This window comes from Gallus gallus, chromosome 10 (assembly GCF_016699485.2).
Source record: "Gallus gallus isolate bGalGal1 chromosome 10, bGalGal1.mat.broiler.GRCg7b, whole genome shotgun sequence".
Lineage (NCBI taxonomy): Eukaryota > Metazoa > Chordata > Aves > Galliformes > Phasianidae > Gallus > Gallus gallus.
In genome coordinates, this window is record NC_052541.1 from 1,739,695 (window position 1) to 1,750,490 (window position 10,796).

Consider the following 10,796-nt stretch of genomic DNA (forward strand, 5'->3'; position numbering starts at 1 on the left):
CTGTTAACTACTTATATGAACTTATTTACTTGAAAAATGATCGGTTAATTTCTGTCTGTCTTCAATTGACTTGCACACACTTCTGTACTTCATATGACAGTTTGCTTTTTCTCTGTCTTCCTTTTTTCCTCTTGCTGCTAACAGCAAGTTGATTTCCTGGATCTGAGCCAGAGCAGGAATTCTGTTTGGCAGCTGCCCTCATTCTGTTATAAATCCTCCAAGTACAGTTGTTACCTTGCTGCTGGAGCTGTGGTCCAGCAAGTTAATCTGCTACAAAAGCAGCCATGAAATGGTTCGCACCAGTGCACCATAGAGGAAAGGGAGACTTCTTTCCGTGTGAAGAGCACCAGGGGCCCTTGGGGACATTGTGGTGAGGGAATCAAGGATTTGCAGAACGGCAGTTTATTTTATGGGGGCGCTAAAGGAGCAGAGGAATATCAACTTGAGTTCACCGTATAGAAATGTCAGAGCACAAACAGTGCAGAAACCTTTGTTTTGCTCAGAACAATGAATCCTGCTCATCAAAATTCATTTTTAGTATTTATTTTTGTACGTTATTGAACGTGTGTGTGTAGTTAAGTAATCAGAAGCACTGTAAAATTCACTTTTCTGAGTCCTTGTTTTAACTGAACCAGGAATTCTGGTGTCCAGAAAGTGTGTTCTTTTTCTAAACCCCTTATTATAAGGTGCACTTCTCACACCCATTGCTTTTTTTTTTCCAGCTTGGCGATTACCAGAAGGCTTTTGAACACCTTGGAAAGGCACTCACTTATGACCAGGGCAACTACAAGGTATCAGGAGTGGAAATGAACCAGCTGAGCGATGATGAATTACCCTCCTAACACTTAACTCCATCAAAGCTTTGTCATACATGTCCTGGGGAGGCTGAAAAGGATCATGCCCAGAAAGCTTTCTCCAAAAGATGCACCTATTTTAAACAAACTTAGTTTTCTTTGCAATGGAAGTCTTCTGGGCACTGTTTCAAAAATCCCAAGACCTGTGCCTGGGTCGCTGACTCCTGGGAGCATAGGGACAAATGATGTCCCATTGTAGTGTTTTCCCATCTGCTGTTAATCCTGTCTCTGCTTCCAGCTGTTGAATACAGGTGTGACTTTTCCTTGGCTGGAAAGCCGAGCTTGGCATCTAGGTATCATTCCTTTCTACATGAATGGCATGCTACTTCATTTCTGTGCCTTGTTCTCCTCCTGTACAACGTTAGCAATGTACAGTATGGAAATGTGTCGTTGACAGCTGATGCATGAATACAAGCCAAATGCTATTGTGAAAACATCTTTACACTTACAAATTTTACTTGTCACCATGATGTATTATAAATCGCTTAGCCAGCTTAGTGTGGTTTAAATATAGTGCGTTGCAATCGCTTGCCTTCCCCTCCATGCATATTTCCATTAATTTGCAGTATCATTCAGTCGGTGTGAACTAGGCTAGCTTTGCTTGCTTGCTTTTTTTTTTTTTACTCTCCTGTTAAGTTACACCAGAACTATTTCTGCCTGTACTTGTTGGTGAAACGAAGTGGAGTGCATAGATCTTCTCACAGACTCAGGCTCTAGAGGTACCCTGCACCCCAGAACATACCCTAAGCACTTCTCAAACTGTAGTGTTTCTGAGACAGTTATGATTGAGAAGAAGTAGGCAAGAAGTAGGCCTGAGTCCCTCTTTGCCCTGACTTCACTTTGTGCTCAGAGATCCTAGAGCTCCACACTGTTGGTCTCAGCAGCACCCAGAAGGAAATGTGTGGGAAAGCTCCTCTTGAGATGACTTTAGTTTAGGAGCTTTGTCCCTTGCCTTCTTGTGCTTGGGGAAGCGCATGCCCTCAGATGGTCTCTCTCCCCTTCTCCTGAAGGCTACATTGGCAGCTGGCAGCATGATGCAGGCCCATGGAGATTATGATGTTGCCCTCTCCAAATACAGGGCAGTGATCAGCAGCATGCCTGAAAGCCCTCCCCTGTGGAACAACATTGGGATGTGCTTCTTCGGCAAGAAGAAATATGTCGCTGTGAGTGTGGTTTCCTCTCTCCTTTCACCTGTATGAATCAAGAGCCCTGTTGGGGCAGACAGGAGGTCTCTCTGGGTGCACTGCTGTGCAGCACACTTCTTCCTTTGCTGCAGGCTATCAGTTGCTTGAAGCGGGCAAACTACCTGGCTCCTTTTGACTGGAAGATTCTGTACAATTTGGGCTTAGTTCACCTCACGATGCAGCAGTACGCATCTGCTTTCCACTTCCTCAGTGCTGCCATCAACTTCCAGCCCAAGATGGGAGAGCTGTATATGCTTCTTGCAGGTAATGAAGTATTGTTATCCTGCTCTGATGTGTAGCCAGCCTGGGAGATCAACATTTTTCAGAGGGAAAATTTGGGCTGAAGTAAGCAAGTATTGGACACAAGTTGTATTTGTGAACAAATGACATTCAGTATTATCCAGAAGTGAAGTCCTTGTGAAGCATCACCTTCTGTGTGTGTTTTCCTTTGGTACAGTTGCTCTGACAAACCTTGAAGACATTGAGAATGCAAAACGTTCCTATGAGCAAGCTGTGGCATTGGACAAGTAAGTCTTAATTATATCGGTCAGTTCTTCATCATGTTGCTTTTGCTTCCTGCACCTGGTTTCCTTCACGTGCTTTGTCCCTCTCTGCTCTGACCCTAAATGGTTTGCACTGGGGAAACATTTTTTGTTCCAGAAGCAGTGCAGATCGTTTTAAAACCTTCTTTTTTCATTCAGCTCTGAGAAATGAAAGAAAATTTGAGACCAAACCAAAGCTGGTTTTTATTTTGCTGTTTATTTAGTGAGTCAAGAGATGCTGACTTTGGATTTCAGCCTTCCTTCCTGGGAACGTGGAGCAGATTGAGTAAACCATTCATCCCAGAATATTTTGTAACTGAGCTTTAGCACTGCACAGAGCACTGAGAGGCTTTTGGGATAAAGCCTTTCTGAACTGGGCAGAGGAAAGATTTTAGCTGGAAAAATGTGAGCAAGAAGCTGATACAAAGCATATAAAAGGGACAGTGGTGCAGCCCTTCCTTCTTCATTTTACAAGCAATGTCAGTATTGGGAACCTAGCTATTAAGGTCAGAGCACCTGCTTTCAGAAATGTTAAAATGAGCCTTTCAGTATTAAAGATGGTCGTTACCATTGTTTCAGGCAGAAAAAAAGCAGAGTTTTGTCTCAAATCTATGAATAGTTTTGGCTGCCTGGGTCTGCTTTTTTTTTTGTTTTGTTTTGTTTTTTACCTTTCATGTTTTACCTTTCAGGTATTAGTTAGTAGGCAATGCTCCTCCCCAGCTTACTGCAAATATTGGCATGCTTTTGGAGCAGCCAGCACAGTGCTCCTGAGCCCAGCCGTATGTATGCTGGCAGCAGAGCTGCAGGGCAGGCTCTTTCCATCTGCAGTGGCCACCACGAGGTGCTTTGTATTGCCGCACATAAGGAAATACTTCTCCCTGTCCCCTCCAGCCTAGTCTAGGCCAGGCTTAATTCTGGAACTAAGGAGTTCTGGAAGTTTCTAAGCCCATTAAAACAAGCATCAAGTTTCAGAAATTAGTGTCAGACACCATAGTGCAGTTCTCTTTGTAAAGAGGTGCTGTAAATGCTCTGAGATTTTTGCTGAGAATTGCATGGCTTGTGTGCAGGACAGAGCTTCCGTCTGGTACTGAGGTTCTGCATGAGTTATGCATCAACAAAATTGCAAAGTAGATTTAAATGTTGCTTCTGCATCCATTCTAAATGTCAGTACGTCTGAGCAGCCTCCTCAGAGGAAATAGACCTGTACAAGCCATCGTCAGACATTTGCAAATGCACTGCAGTGTGAGAGCATTTTGCAGTTATGCATTGACCCTTCCTACCAGAATTACTGACCAACCTCCAGTCGACTCCTCTGCCTGGCTTTCCTGCTCAGACTTCCATGCCTAGCAGGGGGTGCAGGATCTGAAGATCGCTCAGACACAAGTCATGGGTTTCTGCGCTTTGATCAGAGCGAAGGAATAGAAATGTAGCTCCACAACTTTGCCTAAAGATTTGGCAGAAGCAGGATGCTGCAGCTTCAGTTCTACTAGGAAAATAAAACCTGATCAAAGCAAAAATGAATCCTGATGGCTACTGGCTGCTGGGAGGAACATCCAGAGACTGTGATGCCTTGTTCAGCTGATGTGCCTTGTGTTTCCTGCAGTTACTTGGTGGCTGAATCCCTGTCCCCACAGGCTTCCTTCCCTGGCAGGCTAGGAACTGCCTGACTGGGATGCATTTTGTCTTTATTGCAGGATCAGTGTTCCAATTTCTCTGCTAAAGGAAATCCAATGGTTATGAATGCTATCAGATTTCTTCTAATGGTCTCTTCCTTGCAGTGCCGTCATATGACTTAGTGAGGATGGATGGCCCTGGCCTGCAGATGACACTTGCTATTTATTGAGCGATAGTAGGAGCCTTCCCTCCTGCGTCTTTCCCGAAGGAGGTGCTGTGCCGGAGACCTGGATGGCTCCAGCTATCCCTGCCGTGCTCCACGAGAGGGCACCAGTCCCTCGCTCATATGGAGCAAAACGCACAAAGCATCCCCTACTCTCCTGTGTTTAGAGAGACACGTCCGCGCCTCGGTCTGGCCACAGGCGGCCTCTGCTTTTCCAGGGCTGAGCCTGCGTGAGAGAGCAGGAGCTCCTGGGGCAGGGCCTGCACCCGCCTTGCATTTTACTTTGTCAGACAGTACTTGTGCGTTTTGCTTCTCTGAATGTTCCCCGATGGCAGCACGCGCACATCTGGTTTTACTGGGGAGGGAGCGAGAAGAGGCAAGGAAAATGAATTGCAAACAGTGCATTCTGTAGTGTGTCAGCCTGTAAAATACCATCAGTGAGGCGCTCCCGCTGACCTGACCCACCCTGAGCGCTCTCCCACCAACTGTCAGAGCTGCGGGGGCCCGAGGTAGTCAGCACAGAGATCACCTCCCCTCCCACAGTGAATGCATACATCCTGGTGTGTGCTGCAGGTGCAATCCCCTTGTCAACCTGAACTACGCCGTGCTGCTGTATAACCACGGGGACAAGAAGGGGGCCCTCTGCCAGTACCAGGAGATGGAGAAGAAGGTCACTGCACTGAAGGAAAACAGCACTCTCGATTTTGACCCTGAGGTACGTGCTTAGGAGTTGTCAGCAGGAACTAAATAGCCGCATTAAGGCTGGCAACAAACAAGGGGGAAGCTTGACTTTTGAGTCCAATTATTAGGAAAAAATCTGCTTATGAGATTCTCTAAGTAGAGCAGTCACCTGCTGTGAGCTGTGTGCTTCGTTTCTGCTCTTTGAAGCCCAGTTCTTCAATCAATACGCAGCAAGACAAGATTCCCTCTTAATTAAGGGAATGAATTAGCGGAGATGTTTCCCTCGAGCACGAAGGCAGTTGCCAGCCCTGCACGGCTCTTTTTCTCTGTTGACTTCATTGTTGTCTGAAGTGTCCCTGTCTATGAAGGTCTTCTCTTTTTGTTTCTTGAGAAGATGGTGGAGGTTGCCCAGAAGATGGGAACTGCCCTGCAGGTTGGGGAGAGCCAAGTCTGGACGAAACCTGCTAAAGAGTCTAGATCCAAGCAGCGAGCTGCTCCGTCAGGGAAGTCTGCCAGCATGCAGCAGCAGTTGGGCTCCAACCAGGCCTTGGGTCAAGCCATGTCCTCAGCTGCTGGCTATGGGAAAAACATGCAGCTTCCACCAGGTACCTCTTTTGCATTTCTGTGAAGTGAAACCATGGAAGGGAGAAACCTCCCTCCCTTTGGGTATGGCATATGTTTAGGGAGGTATTTACTTGCTTACACAGAGGTTCCTTCAGCCTTATAAGGCTTAGGCTGATAGCTGTACATGCTGCAGCTTGCTGTGTGGGAGCATCTTCTGAGCCATCACTTGCAGCCTGACCTCTTCTCACCCCTCAGCTTCCCAGGAGCAATGCATGAGAGACACTGCTCACTGCAGCGATGTTCTGTCACTCTGTGTTTTGTTTCCTGTGGGTTGGCACAGGAGGAAGGTTGTGTAATCCAGGCCATTTCTGTGGCACCCCTAAGGACCTGCTCCATTTCTCATGGAAGCTGAAAAATAAAAACATGCAGGAGTTCAGGGGTTACCTGAAAGGCCTTATCGTCCACATCAGCAAAGCTGGCTCATAAGATTAGCTGTCAGCTTAAATATAAGTGTAGAAACAACTTGAGCGTGGCAGTGTCCTGTTTTGACTTTGTTCTGTAAGGAGCTGTTAACCACTGGGAATCTCTCCCTGAGATTGCTAAAAGTGTGAGCTGAGAACTGCAGCGTGGTTTTGGTTACAGTCTGAGTACAAACCAGATGCAGTGGAACTCTTTCCCCTTCCAAAGTTCAAGTTAACTCCTGAGTTTCTGCTGACTTCTCATGGCAGCCCAGCTGAACGAGAGACTGCCTTAGCTTCTCTTCAGCAGAGCTCCAAGTACAGTCATGTCTCTGGCTGGGTAACTTGCAGAAGAGTTGAGTGCTGCTGATAAGTTTCATGCTAGGCAGAAGAAATCAGAATAAAAAAGAGCTATGGTCGCTTTGTGTCTCTGTGCTGCTTGGAGGTGCCACAGAATGCGCAGAACATATGTAGTCATCCTGTAACTTCTCTCTCCAGGTGCTGGAGCATTAGCTACCCCTGCAAAGCCTCCCTCGCTGCCCCTGGAACCAGAGCCGGGCCCAGAGGAGACCTCAGCACCAGCAGAGGCCAAGGAGCAGCGGCAGGAGAAGCACAAGAGCCGTCAGGCAGCAGACTAGGATGGACTTGAGGCAGTGGGGGCAGGCGTGGGAAATTCCAATGCTGCCTGACCTGTGGGACAGGGGACCTGTCCTCCTCTGACCTGGAGTGGCTTCACCCTGCTGTCAGTTAGTGTAGATGTGGCATTTCTGTCAGTGATTTTAGCACGAGGTCTCTGCCTTGTCCCAGGAGTCGCTGCGGCAGTCAGAAGAGGACGCTACGTAGCTACTGTGAGTGCAGCCACACCGTACTTCCTCGGGAGTCGGGAGGATGGAGGCTCCGCAGGGAGTGTGCAGCAGCACAGAAGTCAGCCAGTCCTAAATTCCAAATTCCTTGCTGAGAAACAAGGTGAATGAGGCTCAGCAAAGCCCTGTGCTCCTGTGATTAGAGTTCTTCCTTTCGGATTAGTATTGCCCAACATGGGGGAAGGGATGGTTTGCAGGGAAAATAAAGATCTTTTCTGAGAAGGCTTGTCATGGTCAGCTTCAGTGCTGAATTTGTTTTAGTAAAGCAGCAGCCATGGTCTGAAGAACAGTTACGCCCTCCTTGTGAGAGAGTTTCAGGAGATTCAGTTCTGCAAGCTGCAAGAAGGCAAAGCGGCCCCATGGTGAGCAGAGCAAGGAATCTTAATGCCACTGTGCTACTGAGATGTTTGGGAAATGTTTTTATCCTCAAAGAGAAAAATCTTAGTCTTCCTTTCTCTGCTCCTGTCAGTTTTTTTGCATCTGAGATTTATCCAGAGCTTGATGCAGGCCCTCAGAACAACTGTGCTGGGGAAGTAAGCTGGGCCTGTCATGCTTTACGTAAGGAACCAGTAACTGGGTTAAGTAAGCGTAGTTTTCACTCTTCTTCCCCTCTGCATACAGATAACTGTGCTGCTGTGGGACTTGGGATTTCACTTTTCCAAACAGAAAGTGCAGCACTTGCTGCCCAAAGAAGCTGTAGCTTCAGGAAGGCTCAGCTCATATGCTAATTAGGCTGAGGAACTTCTAAAATACAGCTCCTGTTTTTGAATGGTTTCATAATTAACACGTCCAGAGGAGTGAGGTTTGTAATGGAAACTCTCTGCAGCAACCTGTAAAAGCAGTGTGACCACAGCCCTGGATATGTTAATGTCCTCCAGTGATGCTTTCTGGCTAGCTGCTTTTACCCAGAGCAATGTTAATGTGTTTTTAGGGTGCAGCAGGGACCTGAAGTGCTGTCCTGCTCCCCAGGGGCCACTAGAAGTAGAATCCCTTTGCTTTGTCTGTTTTGACTGCCAGAACTGCCTGCTTACTTCAAACGTGGCTTCTTTTTGTTTCATCTGTCCTCTGCTGGTTGGCTTTCTGTCAATCCATCCCTGCAGCAGCACTCCCGTAATGCTTTCCTTGTGCTAGGAGCAAAAAGAATCAGAGGTTTTGTGCAGCAGCCACCAACTGAAACAAACCAGACAAGCAGCAGTGTAATTCAGGTACAGTGCAGCCATTTTATTTGCATTAAAGTTTTTACACTGCAGATTACTGTAGCGTAAGGGAATACCTGCACAGGGGAGGCCGAGAGCATAGAGCAGGGGTGGGCTGGGAACGCTCTCTAGCCCCTAAAACTTTTGCTCAAGATGTATTTTTCTGTAGCCATTGCTTGTCATTGTTTGGGCTTACCATAATGTGTGGCAGGTTTGGGAAGCTCCAGTGCAAGGAGCAGTGGGTGGAACGGAGTGGTCACAGCATTGCTGATACAGGGAGCTTTTCCCTCCAGCTACTTGTTGTAAGCAGGGTAAGTTAACTTTGGGACTGTGGCATTAAGGAGCTGTTCTGGGGGAGCAGCCTCGTCCCACAGGTGGGATGTCCCACAGGACCACTGCTTTCAGAGTACAGCCTGCCCAAGGCATGTGAGGCTCTTTGCTCACCCAGTCCCACCTGTGCCAGCTGTTCTCTTCTTGGCTGCTAGGGGCTCTTACAGGGCAAGTGCTGTGTGTTACTCCATGGGGTGCGCTGCTTAGGGAGGCACTGTAAAGGTGTTCGAAATATTCCCTCAAAGTTACAGAGCTTTATGCAGATTATTAATTCTTCTGTGAAAAAGAACAGTAGCACCTTGTTACTTTCTGGATTTGAAGGGAGCTTCATGTCTGAGGAAGTGTTTTTAAATATGTAATTATGTTGGATAATAAATATCACTGCAGTTCCTTGTCCTGTCCCCTCTCCTCCTCCTGGGGGCTGTGATGGCAATATTTGCATGCAGAAAATTCACGGCGTATTTATAGAGGCTTTCTGTGCTATCTAGTGATGGGAATGAGGTTGGACTGTTCCTTCAACTGAAATTAGGCAAAGGGTTTTTCAGCAGGCCTGTACCAAATTGCACAGGGAATTTGGAAAGCACCACTTATGTTAAGAAAGCTGCTTCTGGCATCGGCCGTAATTCTTACTTTGGTGTTGGTTTTATTTTTCCCCCCTAATTGAAAACATAAGATGGAAAAGAATAATAAGCTTAATTTCTGAGGAAGCAGAAGCCACCTGCTTTAGGATATTTTGTTTCTCTTTTCAGAAAAAAAATGTTCATTAGTCAATAAGGTTTAAATCGAACTGCTTACACCAGGCAGACTGTGAATTGACTTCCTCTCAGGGAAGAAACCAGAAGACACTGCAGCTCTAGAAGCCTGGGCAGCCAGACCTTGCTTCAGCCAGGAATGGTTCCTGTCCCCCCCACCATGCTCGTGTGGAGGTCCCCGAGACAGTGGGACACGGGCTGATGCAGCACCCCCGGCCACTGCCCGTTTGCCCACTTGTGGTCACAGGCAGACAAGGTGGAGCAAGGTGGACCGTCCTGCATAAGCCATGAGCGTGGAGATTTCCCTGGTGGGAGGGGCAAGGACTTTTCTGTAGAGGCAAACAAACCTCAACACTGAATGAAGAACGGTGAGCTTTACTAAGTAGTAAGTTCCACACAAATACACTACAAAAGGACGCATAATACAACAAGGAATTCATCTGCCACGACTGGTTTCTATGAAAACAGTTCCACCACGAGGAACTCGCATCACCCTCTGAAACCCAACTGCACAAAAATCGGTTTTCTGCAGCGGTTCTTGGAACAGGTGAGCTTTGAATCCAGTTTTAACCAGGCTGCACTGAGCAGCTCTCCTGAGAGGATCACGAGTGAGGTTTTCAGAATATTTGTTTCCCCCACTTGCATTTTAATGCGGTTGTTCACCCTTAGCTGCCAGGATTTGTTTCCTTTGGCTGCTACGAGCTCAGGGACAGCTGGTAGGAGGTTCACCTTCCGAAGGGGCAGTGACTGTTTGGGATCAATGCCTCTCTCAGGTTTCTGGAGCAGAAGGTAATGCCCAGGTGTGCTGTTTCCAACCTGCATCCATTGATGGCGGAAGAAAACTTCATCTGACATCTCTGAACAGAGAAGGGGGAGACTGTTTTTGTGTCTACGGTAAAGTCTGGCTAAAGAGTTTTGTCAGACTCTGCTGCTAGAGGGAAAGGCAGACAGGAGTGAGGTCTGGGAGCATGTGAGGCAGAACATGCTGCAAAGAGGTGTGCTTGCCCCTTCCCACTCAAATCTTTAAAACAGCACAAGGACAGGCTTCAGTACTCCCATTTTGCTCTCTTAAATCCTCCTCCCTGCCTGACTGTGGGATGTGAGACAGACTCACTTATGGGCTCTGCTCTAGCTGTTTCAACCAGCAAGTCTACAGGTGTATTTATTTTTCCCCAGAATAAGCTACTACTGTGGTCTGATCATGAGTTTAGAACTTAACTCTGTGCTTTTATCAAAACTTTCACTGCTTCATACCACTCATTCTCCAGTCCATTAAAAACCATTAAGTACTCATAAGACAAACAGGCCACAAAAGCCCTGTCGGATGTGCACCAGCTATGTTTCACAGCAAAAACAAAACAAACCACCCAAGAACTAAAAGCAACAGTAATGCAGTGGGGATGGACAAAAACACCAGCCCAGGGACAAGTTCCAGCCCTCCCATTTAAAGGTACTTCAGGGGAGTCAGTTTCATCCTGTGCTGACTAAAAACCCGCTACCCATTTCCATTTCTGTTGGTCAGCACGGTGCATGAA

At 47.1% G+C, this 10,796-nt stretch overlaps 1 protein-coding gene across 9 annotated transcripts in view; it reads left to right on the forward strand.

Annotated features, from left to right (window-relative positions):
* The window catches only part of BBS4 (Bardet-Biedl syndrome 4), a 34,520-nt gene extending 25,621 nt beyond the window's left edge, over positions 1–8,899 (forward strand). For 7 of the 9 annotated variants that reach the window (NM_001277458.3, XM_040706258.2, XM_046898968.1 and 4 more), the window contains 7 exons: positions 723–791; positions 1,865–2,017; positions 2,131–2,302; positions 2,496–2,565; positions 4,991–5,132; positions 5,493–5,703; positions 6,619–8,899. In NM_001277458.3, the coding sequence (NP_001264387.2) occupies positions 723–791; positions 1,865–2,017; positions 2,131–2,302; positions 2,496–2,565; positions 4,991–5,132; positions 5,493–5,703; positions 6,619–6,758 (957 nt within the window). In that variant the 3' untranslated portion in view covers positions 6,759–8,899. The remainder of the gene's footprint in view (positions 1–722; positions 792–1,864; positions 2,018–2,130; positions 2,303–2,495; positions 2,566–4,990; positions 5,133–5,492; positions 5,704–6,618) is intronic. The other 2 variants (XM_040706256.2, XM_040706257.2) reach the window with 1 other exon arrangement.
* Positions 8,900–10,796: the final 1,897 nt, after the last annotated feature.